Below are 21,048 nucleotides of genomic sequence, written 5' to 3' on the forward strand. Positions count from 1 at the left end.
AATTCTATAAGGGAAAAAAAGATAGATAGCAGGCTATTTCCTAGTATGGAGAGCTGAGCAAACCTACTGTGTCACCAGCTGAGCTGACATTTCCAAAGGGAAGGTTTTCACTGATAACTTTGGACTTGGTCATTTCTCTTCATGTAACAAACAAGTACTCTAATATTATCATAATGTCAGCTAAATATTGTTGACATCAGACATACTGAAAATGCTATTGTCTTTGGTAAATATTAAATTAAAAATTCACACAGCCTAGATAACAAGAACTTCCTATGTATTTGGCACTATGTAAAACAGAAATATTTTCCTATCTGGAAATATACATTTAGTTCACTTTAAAGGTGGATACTAACTGTGGTATGCCTAACCAATGATAAGACCTGTGGTATGCCTAGCCAATGGAGCCACAAACACTAGAAACAGGAAAAATATTACTGGGACAGTTTTTTTACCCTTACACAGGGGTCCCCAAACTTTTTACAAAGGGGGCCAATTCACTGTCCCTCAGACCGTTGGAGGGCCGGACTATAAAAAAAAACTATGAACAAATCCCTATGCACACTGCACATATCTTATTTTAAAGTAAAAAAACAAAACGGGAACAAATACAATATTTAAAATAAAGAACAAGTAAATTTAAATCAACAAACTGACCAGTATTTCAATGGGAACTATGCTCCTCTCACTGACCACCAATGAAAGAGGTGCCCCTTCCGGAAGTGCGGCCGGGGCCAGATAAATGGCCTCAGGGGGCCGCATGCGGCCCGCGGGCCGTAGTTTGGGGACTCCTGCCCTTACATGTCCTGAACTGTTCCTTATAGTAATTGATCAGATAATGTCATATTATATTATATATATGTCCCACTGTCATTATCAAGAACTTAGAGGTTTCCAAAAGCAAGAAAACAATAATTTTTTTCTTTCTTGAAGTCCATAAATTTATGACTGGAGAAATTAAAAAAACAATAACTTAGCCCCAGTCAGTGGCTCAGTGGATAGATCATCCATACCCAGGGTATGGACGTTCCAGGTTTGATTTTGATCAGGGCACACAAGAGAACTGACCATCTGCTTCCCTCCCTCTCCCCTTCCCTTCCTCTTCCCCTCCTGCAGCCAGTGGCTTCAGGCTCAGGCACTAAAAATAACTCAGTTGACTGGAGCATCAGACCCAGTTGGGGTTACCGGGTGGATCCTAGTTGGGACGTTTATAGGGGTCTGTCTCACTGTCTCCCCTCTTCTCACTTAAAGTAAATAAATAAATAAATAACAATAATTTTTTTCTATATGTTTAAAGCTTAAAATCTTCCAATTTATGTCCTGTTAACAGAGTCCAAATGCCATCACATATTTGTTTATCACTGAATGTTGTTTATAAAAGTATGCAGCAGGAATTTGTACTGCTGCCTGAGGCATTAGAGTAACAAATATAAATATGTGTGTGGTACGGAAATGCTTACAATTTACAGCATAATATATCTATTTATAGGAAGAAACACTTCCTAGCATCTAACAAAATTGAAGAGCCTGTCCAGTTTATGCTATCATGTTTTACTCCTATATTGATAACCAGAGAAGAACTAGAGTAACTTCTAATTATTAGCTTCCTGCAATCGTGTTGTTTTTATCCCCCGTTTTTATCCTGTGGTCTCTGCTTGTCTTTGCAGGGAAACTGGAATGTTGGTACCGTGCATGTGTCTTACCAATACAGATCAATCCTGTTGAGCTGAGTTTGCTGCCAGGAGAACATTCACAATTGAAAGATCCAAGGTTGTTCCTGCAGGCCCCATTGACACATGGGTTGCTTTCACATTCATTTATATCTACAATCCAGAAGGAAAAGATTCTGTTAGAACTGCCATGTGTTTCTGGAAAATATTATTCCAACAAGCCATGCTATGCCAGAATGTCTGGTAAACTTGGCTCTAGTAATTTTAATATGGATCTACGAAGCATCAAGTGAATGGGGAACAGAGATGTGTGTTTTGCAGCGTGGATACACACATACATGACTGTGGACGCAGTGGGACTGCAGGAAGCAGCCTACTGAGAAAGGGTTTAGTGTGTGAATCCTCACGATTTTACTGCGCTACTTAAATTGGGTTAGTTTCCCTCATACTAAGATATAACTGTCCCGTGGGAAATCGGATTTTTGATTCCATGGAAAGCAACGTACTGTTGTGCGCAAACAAAGGTTGACTGTTTCCGTCATTTTCTGGCTCCATGAGGTTTGGGAAGAATTTTAAAAGCCTGTGTTAGGGATACAATACTACCGTGCCGGCTTTAATTCCAATCTCCTGAATCCAAATCAGAAAATCAAGGATGCAACGTCGATGCCACGTACCGCATTCTCCCCGTCCTCACCTACCTTCCTCTCTCTCTAGCCTGTTTGTATTTATATGTTTGATGTGGAGGGTTTTTTTTTTAAAGCACAAATGAATTTGGTAAAATAAAAAAGAGAAAAACTTCCAATTGCTTCATACAGACCTTATTGTCATCAATTTAATTTGAGTCTTAAATCAAATGATACACAATAATCTAAACAATTCCTGTTGCTAGCCAGAAGTAAACAGAATTAGAGTATGCCTATGTTCTCAAGTTGTGACCAATGAAAATGTAAAACCAATAAAGTTACATAGTTTAACATGAGTTAATTAAAAGTATATATATATAAGTCTCAGTTTATATTCTAGCAACAATATCAAAGACTGATTTTCAGTATAAATTCAAGCACTCTGTTTAAAGAAGGGGTACACGATGATGATTTCGTTTTGTACCTGGCTAATTATCTGAAACAGATCAACATGTCTGAAGACATTTTTTCTTGTTGTTGAACACTAACTAGGGTTTCTGAGTTTACTACAATATTATTTTATTCTAAACATCTCTTTGAATTAAATATAAAATACTATTGAGGGAAATACACAGATAAATAACTGTAACGCTGCAATGCTTGCTCCTGCCCACCTCCAGTCAAATACTACAGACTAAACTGGTCCTGGAAAGAGAGGGCTCACTGTTGATTTGCAAGTCAGTAGACATGAGATGCAAATTGAAAAATCAGTGTGGAAAACAGGTGTATTATTTCTTTGCTATTTCAAAACTACTAAAAAAGTATCCAGGTAGTTATTCAATTTTTGAAGTAAAAATTGTTTGAGGAAATAGAAATACATCTTTCTTTCAGGTTGTTTGTAGCAAGAAAATCTCTTAAAAGAAAAATATAAGAGCAGGTTTTGTAAATGTAGCACAGATTTGGAATGAAAAAAATCTACTCCAGAATACTGAAATTCTTTCAGTAAAAACACAAAGTAAAAAAGGAATCAGATAGTCAGAAAGTAGATAACTGACCTGAGGACAGACTATATATAGCTCACCTATTAATTTCATTTGTAAGAAGCTCTCAAAACAGGAAAACATCAATATTATATATTTTCAAAATCCCTATTTTAAATTAAACAATTATGAATGCAAAAACTATAAACACATGCAATGACAGCTACACATATCAACTGTTTAATTTTTCCTTAAATACAGTGTTTTTATGTTATAAATGTCATGGAACCAGGAATTGAAACAGTTCACTGTACATTCCTGGAAATAAACTTCAAAGCACATCTGGTTTACATTTAACTAGTTATGTCACTGGAAACACAATCTAAACCACAGTGCTTGCTGTAAAAATTTTTAACTTTCACAGGCTCTCAGAGCTCAAACAAAAAAAAGGAAAATAAATTTTTTGTAACTTCAGTCTGAAATATCAGAGGAACTTTATTATGACTGCTATTATATATTTAAAATAGCCTACTGTAAATGTGAATGACAAGCAAAATTAGTGACTATAGCAAACATATACAGAGAAAGTTAGAGCCTCTAATGAATCTGCTAGTAGTTCCCTGTCTAGTCTTTGGAAACTAGTTTAGGAAGAACAGAATGAAGAGAACTGCTTCAGGCAGACAAGTTGACTGCGTGTATTTGATGGTGGAAATGAGGAGGAGACTCAAGGGAATAGAGAGATTCGTGGCCTTCAGGTCTATTTTTTTTGGCAAAACAGTTAATAAAATGCAAATAATTTAACAGTGGGAAGAAAATGGTAGAAATAAAAGTTATTTGGTTAAGTTTCTCATGATAAATCATTTTTATTTCCACCAATGTCGTAAGGTTAGAGCCAAAATATTTCTCTACCATTTCTTTTTTTATTTACATAACCTGAACTTCTTTTTTATGAATGACAGATATAAAATATATTTTTATATTAAAGAAAGGCTCAGATTATTCAGGAGCAATTATCCTTTGGACAAAATACGTAAAGAAAACTGTTTCTAACCCTCACTGTTGCCTGATTTTGTTTTAATCTGCTGTGAGATTTATGTAATCATTCAACATTATACTGTTGAACAGCATTTGTTCCTACTCTTCAATTGTTCACATAAGCACGAGAGTCCCTGCCTTTTCTTTATTTTTTGGTATGTTGGCTCTTAGTACCTTTCAACTTTATCTTGTTAAAATGAAGGGAATATGTTATAAATATCATTGACAATTCAGTATACAAACCAAATTTTTACCAAACTGAAACAAAGACACTTTATTTCTCCACTGTGTATATCTCTACAATAAGACCAAAGGATACTGCCACTGTGGACCAGGAAAGCAGTCCTCCTCCTCATCAGCTTCCCCGTTCAATTAAAAAGAAGGTATCCTAAACTCTTCCTGCTTTCAGAATTTCTTAACAGTTAACAGAAACGCATCCTCCAACAGACAATGGATAAAATGATAAAAGACAGTGGGAATGAAGTGTGGCAAGTTGGGAATAAAGAAAAAAATGACTAAGAAATCTTGAAATCCCTTCTGTCACCCACCAAAATACTTACCCATGGAGGAAATACAACTAGGATAATTTTTTTAGAGCGTGTGCCTTTCTCAGCGCAATGCTGAAGAATCATAGGTGTTGGGGTGTGTGGGAGTGGCTGCTGGAAGATAAAGCCCCTGGTTGAATGCATTTGAGAAGGCGGAGCTAGCTTAAAATGAGAACTTTTGTATCTTACAGAAAGATATTTAAAACTCTCAAGTGTGCCACCTGCTCATCTGTGGAGAAGATGAACCTTCAGTACTATCACTGGGGAGGGAATGAACGCTCTTCCCTGAGGCCCCTGTGCAAAACGGGGTGGGCAGCAGCTTATTATGCGAACAAACGAAGATTACGAAAACTATTTATGCTGTTTTCATTCCCTTTTTTTTCTTTCTTCGGGCTAATTACTGTTTTTCAGTGGTCCCTCCAATTCAATTCAAACTCAGAACTGCACTTTGTAATTGCACTTCACTGACTTCAGCTGAATTATTTGTGTTCGGGCCTCTTGTTCCAGTCCTAACTTGTTTCTGTTCACAGGAATGCTTTGAAGTTACACAATAAGATGAAGAGAGAATGTTAACATCTTTTTTGCATAATATTACCACTGCAGTTGTCTTGGCTGTGCAGTCACTAAAAAACAAATTATTTTAACAGATAAGGAAAAGGCTATTCAAAATAATTAAATATAAAACCTCTTTTTAAAAAGCTAGTATTCGGAAGTAGTTATTGCATGTGATAATGTCATGGGACACTTCTGTGGCCCACATAGTGAGACTTAAAAAGGAACAATGGCTGGTAGTCATACAACACATTATTCTGAAACACACAACACTTTGATCAATAAACAAAAACCTAATTGAATGCATTCATTACTTAGCTGGTATCTCACTAAAATGAGGCCTTCCCTTAGCATTTAACTCATTCACGTAACTTTCACTGCAGAAAAATGTCAAGGAAAGCAAAAAGCTTTTAAACATTGGTTTATGATCCACCAGCCCAAACAATACCTTTTAAATTATCAAACAAAAAGGACAATCTTTTTAGACTATAAATTTAATTAAAGATGACCATTTTTAGCCAGGCCTCAAATTTCTGGGCCAGCCTCTGAGGTATTAGATCAATCATTTCATAAATAAAATGCGTCAAAGCTGAATCTGCCGTTACAATTCAGGTTTCCCTCGTCTAATGTGTCATAGCGGTTGTTAAAAAGGGAAAACAAAGTGAACAAACAAAAATCTGACATTTCAGCAAATAAAACAAACTGGCTCCTTTCACTTTTTTTTTCCAGTTTTGTTTTTAGACTTCAAAATGTTTGTTGCTTTTTAGTCTGAACAGAACAACACGGACGGTATTCATGAACTGTGTGAAGTGCATTTCTAACACTGGAAGATTAGCTGAACGAGACTCTAACAAATTTCAAAAGTATTCAAACAATACTTTTTAATATACTGCTTTGTCAATGAAGCTAATGGTTATGCCTATCTAGGTGTTTATTTATTCGTATCTAAGGCAAGGAAGCACAGCCCTACCTTCACACGTCTCCGTCTCCGTCCTGAACACATAGCCAGGCGGGCATGTGCAGCTGTAACTTCCAGGCGTGTTTCGGCACAGGCCGTTGTCACAGAGCAGTCTGTTTACCAAGCACTCATCAATGTCTGGAAGCAACGGTCAGGAGACAGGAGATACACACATTGAAACATACAGCACAGTGCCCAACGATGTTTATTTATTTTTTCACCCCTCTCCTTGACACCGTCTCTGTCGCCACAGCACAATCTTTGATCCCAAACAAAATATATTCCGTTTTATTCAAATGGCAAATTCTTATGCTGGTGATCAGTTTAGAACAGCCTAGAGCCCTGGCCAGATGGCTCAGTGGTAGAGCGTTGGCCTGGCATGCAGGAGTCCCGGGTTCGATTCCCGGCCAGGGCACACAGGAGAAGCGCTCATCTGCTTCTCCACCCCTCCCTGTCTCCTTCCTCTCTGTCTCTCTCCTCCCCTCCCGCAGCCAAGGCTCCATTGGAGCAAAGTTGGCCCGGGCACTGAGGATGGCTCCATGGCCTCTGCCTCAGGTGCTAGAATGGCCCTGGTTGCAACAGAGCAACGCCTCAGATGGGCAGAGCATCGCCCCCTGGTGGGCATGCCAGGTGGATCCCGATTGGGCACATGTGGGAGTCTGTCTGACTGCCTCCCCGTTTCCAACTTCAGAAAAATACAAAAAAAAAAAAAAAAAAAAGAACAGCCTAGAAAATATGTAAAGCTCAAATTTTATCTTCATATCCACACCCTCATTTTTGAAAGTATAGTTAATGACAGAAAGAAATAAAAATTACTGTTTGGGGAGAAGAGTTCCTTTTAGGGAAAGTCATGTTTTTAGCCTTGCAAGTAACAACTGTCCCTGATCAAACAATATACTGAGAGTGTAAAGATTTGGAAAACAGAGATTGAAAAAAACATTTCCCATAATTCTATCACAACTGGTAAGATTGTATTTTATCTGATCTTTTTTTCCTTTGGATATTGTTTTTGTTCCAATTTTGAATCTTGATTTGTAAAAATTAGTTTTATCTTTTAAGCATTACCATAATTTCCCTCATATTGTTTATCATGTGGCTGCAACATGACTTATTTACCCATTACACCAGGGTATGGGTTGAACTATGTCCCTCAAAAAAAATATGCTGGCCTGGCCTGTGGAGGTGCAGTAGATAAAACATCGACCTGGTACGCTGAAGTCGCTGGTTTGCAACCCTGGGTTTGCCTGGTCAAGGCACATATGGGAGCTGGTGATTCCTGCTCTCCTCCTTCTCTCTCTCTCCCTTCTTTCTCTTTCTCTCTCTCTAAGATGAGTAAATCAAATCTTAAAAAAAAAGATATACTTAAGTCCTAACCTCCGTACCACAGAATGTGACTTTATTTGTTATTAGGATTGTTATAGAGGTAATCTGTTTAAAATGAGTCATTACTGTAGGTTGTAACCCAGCATGACAGGTGTTCACATAAAAAGGGGGAAGAGAGACAGACATACGTAGAGGGAAGATGATGTGAAGACACACAAGAAAAAAAATCAACATGTGACTAGAGTGACACATCCACAGGATAAGAAACGCCCAGGGTTTCTGGCAAACACCAGAAGCTAGAAGAGGAAGGGAAGGTTCTCCCCTGGCGCCATTAGAGAGAGCACGGCTCTGCAGACATCTTTGTGTCTGACTTCCCAAACTACAAGACAATACATTGCTGTTGTTTTAAGCAGCCCAGTTTTGGGTACTTTGTTACCCAAAACTGAAATTTGGCTTCATTTTTATTTTTAAAATGTAGTTTTAATTTTATATAAAAATTAGGCATCTACCTAACTTAAAGAGTTAAGTAGTTCCTTGAATCATGTTCAGTGTGTTAATGCCCACTGAATAATCTGTTTTCAGTAGAGTACCCTTTGTTAAACTGCACTTGGAAAGTATGCTGGAAGCAACTTTGCTTTAGGTGCATAAAAGCTAGCTGGTTTGTATATTTGTAAATATTCTACAGTCTTTGGCTGCTGCCTTTCTCTGTAGGTGTCAAAATCTATTCTAACTACATGGTACTTAATATAGTTTTATATATCCATCTGTATGTATTTCTTCAATTAAAGATCATACGGACATATTCAACAATAAAAGCCAGTACCATAAATGCAAAAAAAGTGATTCTTTCTAATAATAATCATCAAGATGTAAATGTAAGAGTCAGCAGTGATTAGATATAAAAATTGTTATGTACAATGATAGATCAAATAACATTCATTTTATAAAAGTGAACTGAAGTTCTCTATGGGAAAATTTAGGTTCTTCACAATATCTGGAATAGATAAACTACATATTTGAGTGTTTTTAAACATTCTCTTATAAATTACTAAAAGAAACACCCATCCCAGTTATCATGTTTAGATAGGTTGTATCTATATAGTTCTGTCAATCTATAAGGTTTCTCTTTCTTAACGTACTATTATCTATATTGCCCTGTTAATTTTTGAAGTTTATTTCTTAGTAAAACAATTATAGCATTAAGATATATGCAGAAAAGCAACAGGTCAATAATTTAGTATGTGCTCATTCATTTGGGAAAAGAAACTTTTAAATACTAAGTTCTGTCACTAAGAAGTTTGTTATAGTGTAACAGAATTTGTCTGATTCCAAAATTTGTATATCTTTGTGTACTAAGAAGGAAACAAGAGAAACTGTAAGATCTCTACTTTTAGAATTTTTTTTTTTTGTATCTTGATTTCTCCTACAATCCATGGGGTTAAGTATGAAAAGCTCCTATATAAATATAGCAAATAACTTACCAATACAGTTTCTTCCAGAGGCATCTGGTTCATAGCCACTGTTGCAATTACAACGGTAACTGCCGCGTAAGTTTTCACAAATTCCATTGGCACATATATCGGGGTCCAAAGCACACTCATTGATATCTGCATCAAATGTTGAAGGTTTAATGGCATTTTATTGTTTGTTGATACATGCAGGTCTAATAAAGATCACTCAACATACGCTGTGTTTAACCCGGCATACCCACAATTTGCTCACCTTTCAGAAAGGGAAAGGAAATGAAAATAAGCAGTGAGAATAAAACTAAGATACAGGAGGACACTTCCCTGGTAAGTCATAAGAAAAATGAAGGGAATTGGCAGAAATTCAAAGATTTAAGCCATGTAATGTCTCTGTATTTGTGATAAAATTAATAAAGAAATTTATAAGCTGTTGGCTCAAAATCCAAAGGAAAATTCATCTTGATAGATATTATAACCATCTAATTAAAGAAATTTTCATTTTTAATTAAAATTTACTAGGGTCAAAGATTTACTAGGGTATCCTATGTAATTTTATGGTCCTTGAAGGCATGGAGTATTTCTATTATATTTTGAATATGATATTTAATAAATGTTTCTCTGTTTATATGTTGAAATTAATAAAGAGGACAGTTCAAATGGAAAGTCTTGAGCACACAATGTTTTACAACAAGCCTTGAACACGTCTACTCTCTGTCACCCATGTACAATGGGACTTGAGGACATGTGCTTGTATGAGCAACCAAGCAGTTTCAATAGGTGGCTGGCGCTGCTGGGGAGGCCATATTGAGTAGGAATAAAATACAGAATAGGGATAAAATCAAATTTGGTCACTATGCCCATAGTTTGATTCTATTGTTTTCTAGGATTTGTAAAACCATAAATACTCCGGAAATGTCAGCCATTTCATTTTATTTTTGGGAGGAACACAAAATGTGTTCTTCTTTACTCTGGTTTCTGACATTTGTTGCAAAGGCACAATATCATACTGTTAACTAATATATAATTTGTCTGAAGTCTTCTCAGACACGAAAGTAGAAGAATATACATGTAAAACGAGGATTAACAGCAGCTTACAGTTTTATTTTTAAAAATGAAATTATATGTATATTAACATATGAAATAACTCTAAAATAAACACATGTATTTAACATTTAAGTTTCTATTTTGGAATTTTGTTAATCATATTGCTAAATTTAAAATAAGGAAGTTTTAATAAATTTCATTTCTTGGCCTTGGCTGGTTGGCTCAGTGTTAGCATGTCGGCCCGGCCTGTCTATGTCCTGGGTTAGATTCCCAGTCAGGACACACAGGAGAAGCGCCCATCTGCTTCTCTACCCCTCCCCCTTCACTTCTCTCTCTCTCTCTCTCTTTCTTCCTCTTTCTCCCCCTGCTGCAGCCATGGCTCAACTGGAGCTAAGGTGGCCCTAGGTGCTGAGGATGGCTCTAGGGTCCCTGCCTCAGGACATAACAAGAGCTTGGAATGGAGCTATGCCCCAGATGAGCAGAGCATCACCCCCTAGTGGGCTTGCCAGGTGGATCCCGGTTTGAGCGCATGCAGGAGTCTATCTCTGCCTCCCCTCCTCTCACTAAATAAAAAAATTAAAAAAATTTTTCATTTCTTTAGTTGGATAAAAGCATTTTAATATTCTTAAGCATAAACAGTCCTAACAATTTACATTTAGAGCAGTATATCCCAAACTTGATTCACATCAAATATGTCTTCAAGATTTATTTTAACCATGTCAGCATTATTTGGTCAATTAAAAAAAAATTTGCTCCCTCTTTATTTTTTTTTTAACTTAAATACAAACTCTAGCCTCTATTAAGCAATGGTATCCATGAAATCATGGGGATAGTTTGTTACTGACCTTTTTAACAATGCATATTTAACAGGTATGTATTTATCCACTATGAAAAAGGTGTCTCTAGGTGCTGGCAGGTTGGCTCAGCAGTAGTGTCGGCCCGGCGTGTGGATGTCCCGGGTTAATTCCCAGTCAGGGCACACAGGAGAAGTGACCATCTGCTTTCTCCACCCTTCACCCCCCCACAACCCCTCCCACAGCCATGGCTCCAATGGTTCGAGCAAAGTTGGCCCTAGGTGCTGAGGATGGCTCCATGGCCTTGAGTCAGGCACTAAAATAGCTCGGTTGCTGAGCAACAGAGCAGTGGCCAAGACAGGCAGAGCATCACCTGGTGGGGGCTTGCCAGGTGGATCCTGGTCCTGGCACATGTGAAAGGTCTGTGTCTATTCCTCCCTGCCTCTCACTTAATAAGAAAAAAAAAGAAAGAAAAGAAAAAGGTGCATCTACATACCACTTCATAATCATCTAGCTTATAATCATTGTTTTAAGAGATAATTTATCTTACCACTTTACATTAATATAGTCTTATAATATTAAACATAATCATGTATAATATAAGAGAATCATAAAGCTATATAATTATCTAATTATTATAAGATGGAGAACAGAATAAAGTTACCTCTTCCATCCACTGTGATACCTACTCCACTACTACACAGACCATGGAATTCAGCTATATGACAAAAACAAATAGAGAAATTAAAAACTCTGAATTATATCTGTTTTATACAAGTCATTTACATAATTCCAAAAATATCATTAGAAAAAATTACATGTATTCATTTTTAAAATTTAAAACAAATGACTATCTTCTGGTACACAATTAATACAAGAATTCCAAAAACAGTCCTCCATTCCTCAATGCGCTGGCTACCCTGCTCTCCACAGTATAAAAGAGTAGCCATTTTTGTACGACCTCCCGAACACTGGGAAAAATCAATCATCTATACTTTACCACTCTAATAAACAAAAATGACATCTTATTTTCATTTTCTTTTACTTTTAGAAAGATTGGGCCTTTTATTATCTGGTAATCTACCATTTGCATTTCTACTCTGTCAAGTCTTTCTGTGCACATTGCACTCCTTCTGTGAGGATTTCAACTTCCCCTTATTGATGAAAGTAAATTCCTTATCAATTAAGAAAAATATTTTTCCAATTTACATGTATTTTAGTCATTAATGTCTACTTTAAAAGCCCTTTATCATTACAAAACCACCAAAATTTCAAATATTCTATAAGGAATTTTTAAATCAAGTTTAATGTTGAAAGCGAACTTCATATTTTTTGCTGTCTTTATCATACCATACCCTACATTCCCATTTATTTCTAGAGGAGCTCTCATTGTTTGGCTAAGGTTTGAACCACCCAGTTAAGATTTTTAATGGACTGCCAAGCCATTTCCTTTGCTGGAATGTGTTTCTTCCATCTTCCACGTAAGAAGTTCTCATTTTTTTCAAGATTATTATATATCTACTCCCATTTGCTTCTAGATTAATTTTAGTTCACTGACCTTTTTAATCTAGTCTTATCAATTTTTGTACCTTTTCATAATGTGCATAATTTAACTTAATATATTTTAGGGCAAGATTTCCTTGATTGACTCTTCTTTTTAAAAAAATGCCATACTCAGTAATTCTTCTAGGAGAACTCTCATTGTTTTGCTAAGGTTCAAACAATGTATTTAGGAATTTTTACAAAATGACAAGCCATTTCCTTTGGTGGAATGTTTTTCTTCTATCTTCCATATGGGAAGTTCTTATGTTTTTTCAAGACCAAACGAAACATGCCCTCCCAGTGAAGGTCTTCCCAGCTTCTCCAGGCAACGGTTCCTATCAGGATGCTCGCCCAATTCTTTATGCCCCTTTCAAAGGGCTAATCATACTCAACTATAATTTATATGTTCACCTATCTAGATTCTCAACTATCTCTAACTTTAAAGAAAAAGAGATCATGTTTATTTTTTAATCCATATTGTACTTTCATAAACTCAATACAGGCTTATCTATTCCTACAGACTAGTAACAGTATGAATAAAGCCTTATCCACCTGGCTCTGGAGTTACTGAGAGGCTGTGGCCTAAGACCCTTCTGTGTTAAGATAAAAATAAATCAATAAAATCAGGTTCTGGTAAAGTTATTAAAATCTTCAAAGTAATAAGTAAATTTGATGCTCTCTTTGTCTTCACAATGACATCATAGATCAAGGACATCAAGCCTGTTAAAATCTGTTTTAACAATAACAATTGGATCAGCAAATAAACTGTTCTATTCATCACAACTTCACTTTGTCTAGACATCTTAGGTAAATAAAAGCTAAATCTCATTATTTGTCTCACATACCAACACAGGTTTGGACTTCTTTTCTTCGATTAAAAATAATGGCAGAGCAATTCAGATCTGATGTACTCTTTGGCCAAATATCTAATGTTACATTTCCAGACTCTTTACCAGGTGTGAAACTGGCCAGTGGGACTACCTGAGTTTTTAGCAGGGCATGGCTGGCAGGGCTCTCCGAAACCGTAGTCTGGATTGGCACAGCAGCACTCTGACTTGGTCACCGCACCCGGAAAAGGACGGACGCACACTCCCTTCTTGATTCCGCCATAGCATGTACTGCGCATGTGAGTATCTAAAGGTCACAGAAGAACAATGACTTGAGCTAGTGATAAAGACAAATAGATTTTAAAAGAAAAGGCTTCTTTTAGCCTAAGAGTGGAAGTTTTCAGAGGACATTTGCCTCTTCTTTTTCTTTGTATCACTGGCACTGAATAGTTTTAGGAAATCAACAAATGTTTGTTGAGTGAGGAAAAGAATGAAATCCATATCAACAACTCATTTTCCCCCCAAGTTGTTTTACGTGTCACAACAGTGGTTTTCAACTCCCAGTCGGCGGACTGCTACTGGTCTGCTAGAAAAATCGTGTCTATTGGACCAGCACCGGTCCGCCTATGAGGGGTTGAAAACCACTGTGCTACACAAGCAGTCATTATCCCCCTTACACACACAGGCCTTTCACTGAACCAGGTATACTCCCACAGTTATATACAACACTCCGAGCTCTAATCACTGGCTATACTCTACTCAAAATGATACATTATTACTTCTATTTTAGAAGTTCTATGAACAATGAAGTACAGTCAAGTTAAACCACTTTGAGACAACACTGCTTGATCATGAAATTTCTTACTTCCTTTTCAACCCCCATTTGCTATGTTTTAGCCTCCGACTCTCAACAAATCTAGTTTTTAAAGATAATAACTACCACAACATGTCCCTGGCATTGTGCTAATTGCTTTACAGACAACATCTCATGGAACATTCAAGTCACCAACTCCATAGGACAGTGATCATTATCTGCACATTACGGATGAGGAAGGAGCGGGTCAGACGGAGGTTTTACACAAGTAGCTCTGAGTCCCAGGCGACCAACAGCCTGAGCCGGCATTCAGGCACAGACTTGTGTGACCTCTAAAGTTCTTTCTCTTTCCACTGTGTCATGCTACGTCTCAGAGAAGAATATCCTGCTTAGTTTTCTCACTCTACATTCCCATAAACTATGCTACAACTTTATGAGATAATAAATGATGCACTATAAAAACTCAGATCATCATAAAGGGCAGAGAAGTAGTACAGCTTATAAGCAGCATATACTGACATGGTAATTCCATCAAAGAGATAACCCTTATTATAAATATCTGTAATTACTCACGAGTTGTTGGAAATCATTTTATCTGCTTGTTATGCAAAGTGAGTCACCCACTGATTTCTTATGATCTGGTTGTGTTTCTCATTAAAACAATGAGATTTATGGCTGCACTAAACAATGAGATGCGTATAGGCTCGAATGGAAGAGGATCATGAGGTTTACCACGCCAACCCTGTGGAGAGCACGTGTTGCCCCTTTCTGCTTGGGCTATGACCGAATATGACAGTTTGCTCTGAGTTACACGCAAGTGGAGGATGTGATGCAAAGACAAGTTTGGACAAACACAACATAGTTCATGATTCCCAATATGATTTTTGTGAGATCTTCAGATGTCACTAATTATGTCCGAAGGCATCATGAAATAGTCAAAGTCAAAGTTATTTCTGTTTTCATGTTAAGAACACAAGCCACACACAATTTTTAGAAGCTAGTCGATAAAACGCTTGTGGTACTCTCGTGAAGAGTGAGACAGGTTACACAGTGGTTAGTGTTACAGGCTAACAACATCAGAAGGTTCATAAAAAGAAGATAGTGTAACTTATGTGAGGGTTTTAGAGCCCTGAGTTGTCCCAGGCTCTGATCCCTGTGATCCTTGAATTACTTAACATTTTTTTTCTCATTCATTAAATAGATAAGAGTTTATATTATAAATGAGAATGTGTTTGTTAAGCATGAAGCACAAAGACTAGGACACACAGGAAATAACAAAAAACTGGTGGCGGCCTTATTTCTCTCTTCTTTCTTTAACGAGGAAAGTAGATCTTTTCCTGATTGTATTGCACTCTGTGCCCACAAGTGGGCAGGATGAGAGGCACCAGCACTCCTGCCCTCTCAGCATGTGCCCACATGACTGCGCTGGCAGGGGATGGGGCCTAAAGGCTAAGCTCTACCTTTTCTATGTTATCAGATTTCTCCGTGCTATTTCTTTCTTGAAAAATAGAATTTTTAAAGGATTTTTTCAGCTAATTATCAGTCTATATACATTAGTAAAATACTATGTATGGACACAAAATGCTAATTTTATTTTACTCTTCTTTCTTTAGCATCGACTTTACTGCATAAAGCAGCAACTCTAAGACTATGCCTTAGATGTTATATCATTATTCTAATATAATAAAACAATAATTTTACTAGCTAACATATTGGGCATTTGCTATGTGCCTGACATTACTCAAAGCTTTACACAGATAAATCTTTTTTTTTTTTTAATTTAATTTAATTTTTGTATTTTTTCTGAAGCTGGAAACGGGGAGAGACAGTCAGACAGACTCCCGCATGCACCCGACCGGGATCCACCCGGCACGCCCACCAGGGGCGACGCTCACAGATAAATCTTATATTAACTTATTTAATCCTCCAAGCAGCTAATGAGTAAAAAGGGCACAGAGAGGTACTGCATCTCGTCCAAGGCCACACAGCTAATAAGTAGCACAAGTAGAGTAAAAAAAAGAAAATTAAACTTTAGCTGACAGAAATGTCAGTATTCATAAAGATGCTGACATATGCTTAAGCTAATGTAATAACATGCAAAAAAATTTTTTTAGCTGAAATCTCATGGTCCTGGGTGAATTTGGAGACTAACCTGAAGAAAGAAGATACAGAAAATTAGTTACCTGGTCCTTAAACCTTCCCAACATTGGGGCTATAAATAGTTTAAGAGAGCAGCAATTGCCCTGGCCGGTTGGCTCAGTGGTAGAGCGTCGGCCTGGCGTGCAGAAGTCCCGGGTTCGATTCCTGGCCAGGGCACACAGGAGAAGCGCCCATCTGCTTCTCCACCCCTCCCCCTCTCCTTCCTCTCTGTCTCTCTTCCCCTCTCGCAGCCGAGGCTGAGGCTCCTTTGGAGCAAAGATGGCCCCAGTGCTGGGGATGGCTCCTTGGCCTCTGCCCCAGGCACTGGAGTGGCTCTGGTCATGACAGAGCGACGCCCCGGAGGAGCAGAGCATCGCCCCCTGGTGGGCAGAGCATCGCCCCTGGTGGGCGTGCTGGGTGGATCCCAGTTGGGCGCATGTGTGAGTCTGTCTGACTGTCTCTCCCCGTTTCCAGCTTCAGAAAAATACAAAAAAAAAAAAAAGAAAAGAAAAAAAAAAGAAAAAGAAAGAGAGCAACAATTAAAAGAGGGTTTTCTGAAAAGGATTTTTTTGGGGGGGAGGGAGCTAGGTTGTGAGTTGGAAGTGTTTCCCTCCTCATCTCTGAAGCCTTTGAAGAGCTTTGTGCCCACCTCCGCCTGGGATGCCTAACAGGCAAAGGCGAGTGAGTGGCTGTTGTTCCTTCTGTAGGAGCAGTTGGGAGGTGAGATCAGCCTCTATTCACATGGTGAACAGGACCAAGGATGGGCATGTCCTATGCATTAGTCACAGACCGTACGGAGAGGGTTCTAAAGTGAGCGCGTGGAAGGGTGAGGAGAACCATCAGGAAAGTCTGTCTAAGGTGGACTGCTGAAGGAGCAAAGGTGGGGGCAATGAGTGTCCACGAGGAAGGAAAATGCAGTGTCTGCACCTCAGGAAGGGCAGTGGAATGTCTCTGAAGGACCCACGAAGTTGCCTGCAAAGAGCTGGCTTTTAACATCTGCAAAGCCCAGAGACCGTGAGGCTGTCCTAGTACGGAATCCGTGTTTCCGCGTTCGCCCCTCCCCTCACGCACTCCGACCCTGGGGGAGTCAGAACACTTCTCGCTCCTGAAGGTTACAGTCTGCCTGTGAGTCAGGTCTCTTCAACACACTAGTTATGATGCTAGTTTAATGTTCTGAAAATAAAAATCCACATTGCAGTATCTAGGGAAACAAAAACAATCAAATAAAAAAGAAATCTAAAATTAAAGTGCGAACCCTAATAGTAAGTCACCACTGTGACTCGTTTCCAACTCCAACAATCAGTGAACCTCAGAAATATCACCCAAGGGAGGAGACATGAAGAAGACACATCTAGCATGTCAACAGTAATATATCATTTTACACTCAGAACAAATGGTACTTTTATTAAAGAGTTCAAGTGACAACAATTGTGAGAAACCGGAGAGGACTTTCCAACCCTTTCTGATGCCTTTTCTGTATGTGAACAAGAGAAGGATTCTTTTGTGTTTGAACTCTGAATTCCTAACAACTCCCCAATACATTGGTTGCTTAAAATAAAATAATTTCCCTCTCCAAAACTGGCTTTGTACTTATTGTAGATTTCAAAAGAGTCATTTAGGTAAAGGACAAATTAACTAAGGGTATCAAAGCAACTGAAAATATTTTAGCTCTCAAGGCAGGAAGGAGTTGCATTCTTCCAGCTGCAGTATTTGAAATATCCCTGAACAGAGTGCTGACAATTTTGTAAGCTGAAATAAATCCTAGATTGGATAGAAGGGATGAATTTAAGTGGACAGATTATTTCCATCTGCTGTTGCTTCTCCCCCTTGGGATGCAAATGTTTTGATTTCCACAGGTAAGAGTAAAGTGTCATCAACTCTATCTAAGAAAGAATTTCATTTCTCTCTTCTCTCATAATTCCTTTTAAACCAACGAGTATGTCTGCCTTTTAGTGTATAACCTGAAAAACAGAGGGTGCATAATAGCTAATGCACCGTAGAGGTCTTATGAAAGCTCTTCAGAGGAAAAAAAATAGCATTAAATGTATTTTTACAACTGACTCACTCAGCTATTGCTGTCGTTAGTTAGTTTAAAACGCCAACAACCTTTTTGTTTTGTCTGCTTTTTTAAAGTTGATGAACTGGTAACTCTGATCGATTTTCATGGAATCCATTTGACAAAAGTGTCCAAAAGAAATTGCAAATGGCTGAGGATAAAATAAAATTCTTTCTCATACTTATCCTTTGTTCGTATAGTTACTTGCACAGTAATGAATATTAACTACATAAAAACATTTCTAGCTTTGATATAAGTCCAAGTTCTATGGTATTGATTATTTACATTTTAAATTCTGTGTGGATAAAAACAAGAGTTTACTGAAATATAACTATAATCCCCATTTCCTGCCATGTTATTAATTACAGAATCCAAATTCATTGCATTTAAAGACTCAGTTTTCTAACATCATCAGTGTTAAGGACATTTTTTCTTCTCTGGCATGGTCTCTTCAGAGCCTTCTGAAGGGAGCTAGCGGGGGTCTCTATTTAAAAAAAAAAAACTGCTTTATTGAGCTACAATTCCTTTACCATAGACTTCATCTATTTAAAAGCGTACAATTTAGTAGTTTTTAGCATATTCACAGACATGTATCATCATCACTACAGCTGATTTTAAAACATTTTATTACCTCAGAAATACCCGTTAGCTATCACCCCCCTCTCCTGCTCTCCGCAACCACTCATCTGCTCTGTCTTTGTAGACCTGCCTATTATGGACATTTCTTATGAATGGGATCGCAGATGACATGGTCTTTTGTAACGGGCTTCTTTCACTTAGCGCGTTTTCCAGGCTCATCCTTGCCTTCTCATGTATCAGTACTTCATTTCTTTTCATGGCTGAGCATTATTCCATTGGACGAATGAATTGCCATCCTTTTTCAAAGATCATTTGGACACTGGGGCCATTATAGAATGTTTCACTTACCGACACACACACGTCCATCCACACCTACAGCCAGGCCTGGGGGACAGTCACAGCGGAAGGACCCTTCGTTGTTGATACAGTGCCCATTCATGCAGATTCCTGGGGTCTGGCACTCGTCAACATCTACCCCGGAGAAACACAAGCTGCCGTGACTGGGTGAATTTAACTTTATTTTTACCTGTTGCCATTGCGCTGTCCTTTCAACCTTTTAAAAAATTTTTTTTATAATTTGTGGAAAAACATAGATATGGTAACAAATCTTTTTCTTAAATTTATCAAGGAAATCTTAATGCAACTCTGAAACATTTTCAGAAAAACTGACTAAAAGTTTACCTATTAGGAAAAAAAAACCTTACAAACTCAATTTTCATTATTTATTTGGCATCCCTGTTTACTATAAGTAATAGTTAATCCAAATTAGCTAAGTGAAACAAATTTTTAAAAGTAAGGTATACTTTCATAATCGCCTTTTATTTACACACATACAATCCTAACTACAATGGATGTTTTGATATTAACTTGACCCATTCAAAATAACAAAATAATATAGCGTATTTCTTCTAATATTCAATTTGCTTCAACTTATCAAAGGTAGCTCAACATTAAATGGCTTCCCCCTCATTGCTCCTCGCCCTTTCGGCTAAGATCAAGTGTAGTCAGTGGCTTCCCCAAATGATGAAACCGCCTTCAAAACATGGGGCTGCTCAATCACGAACATTTCAAGACTTATGGATTACATTTGTCACAAGAAAATTAACACAACATAGTCTCAAGAAAGCAGAACTTGGTGAGATCTAAGTCCTTTTCTATGTGTATTTAATTTTCTTAAGAAATTCTGAAGTAAGTTACATGCTGCAGTGTAATGCTACACACGGAAAGGAACCTGACGCTAATCTCTTATCCGGTGCGACATCCAAGTCGGCTAACCTCGCCGTGACTTCCCAGTCATGAGTTCAATTAGCAAAGCTACAACAGTTCTGCTTAATCCTGTACTCCTCTTTCGTGAATAGTCAAGAAGCAATTTTTGATTCAGAAACATGAGAATCAGTCTTGATTTTCTCTATCTAATGTCCCTGGAATTTCAATGAAATTATAGGGATTAGTTACGAGTCTTATTTAGTATTCAGATAAATTTGTGCAATTGAAGGCAGGAAGCATCCACAGAGTTAATTTTGTCTGAAAGAAAATTGAAGGAAAAAAAAAATAACTTGTTTCTAACTAGAAACTGCAAATTTGTTTTTCACTAAATCCCAATTGTGAGTAAATATATACGTAAGATCGTCTTATTTATTTCTATGAGGCATATCTTTTGCTTACTAATATTATTAGAGCCTGGCCTTCATATGGCTTTAAGAAAAAACAACAGATAGGACTATTTAAATAATTTCTTCACTGAATCAATGTAAGACTTCTTTTTAGATAATGACATAATCACAAATGATCTGTAGATTAGCTGTATGAAAAAGATGTAATAAAAAAACCCAATAATAAACAATAGCCTAAAATATAGCTCTGAGAACACGTAAAAATAAAAATCTTTCAAGATTTTTTTCTTCCCCCTCTTTATTCAGGCAACAAATAGAGAGAAATTATTTCTACATCATCTCTTTCAGACTTGCTAGAACCAATCTGTCATTCCCTTAATTTTTCCTGTATTATTATCATTTTTGTAAAGACATTACTGTTCCCTAGACCACAATGTATGTTTTTCTAGGAAGCTTTAGACACCTGCCTTACTGAATTAGTAAGAGAT

At 37.5% G+C, this 21,048-nt stretch overlaps 1 protein-coding gene across 1 annotated transcript in view; it reads right to left on the bottom strand.

Annotated features, from left to right (window-relative positions):
- The window catches only part of FBN2 (fibrillin 2), a 275,158-nt gene that overhangs the window by 93,025 nt on the left and 161,085 nt on the right, over positions 1-21,048 (bottom strand). Inside the window, exons 15-20 of the mRNA XM_066383650.1 lie at positions 19,296-19,418; positions 13,514-13,666; positions 11,655-11,708; positions 9,168-9,293; positions 6,376-6,501; positions 1,704-1,823 (exon numbers count right to left, since the gene is read on the bottom strand). Coding sequence (XP_066239747.1) covers positions 1,704-1,823; positions 6,376-6,501; positions 9,168-9,293; positions 11,655-11,708; positions 13,514-13,666; positions 19,296-19,418 — 702 coding nt within the window. The remainder of the gene's footprint in view (positions 1-1,703; positions 1,824-6,375; positions 6,502-9,167; positions 9,294-11,654; positions 11,709-13,513; positions 13,667-19,295; positions 19,419-21,048) is intronic.

Source organism: Saccopteryx leptura, chromosome 4 (genome assembly GCF_036850995.1).
Source record: "Saccopteryx leptura isolate mSacLep1 chromosome 4, mSacLep1_pri_phased_curated, whole genome shotgun sequence".
Taxonomy (NCBI): Eukaryota; Metazoa; Chordata; class Mammalia; order Chiroptera; family Emballonuridae; genus Saccopteryx; species Saccopteryx leptura.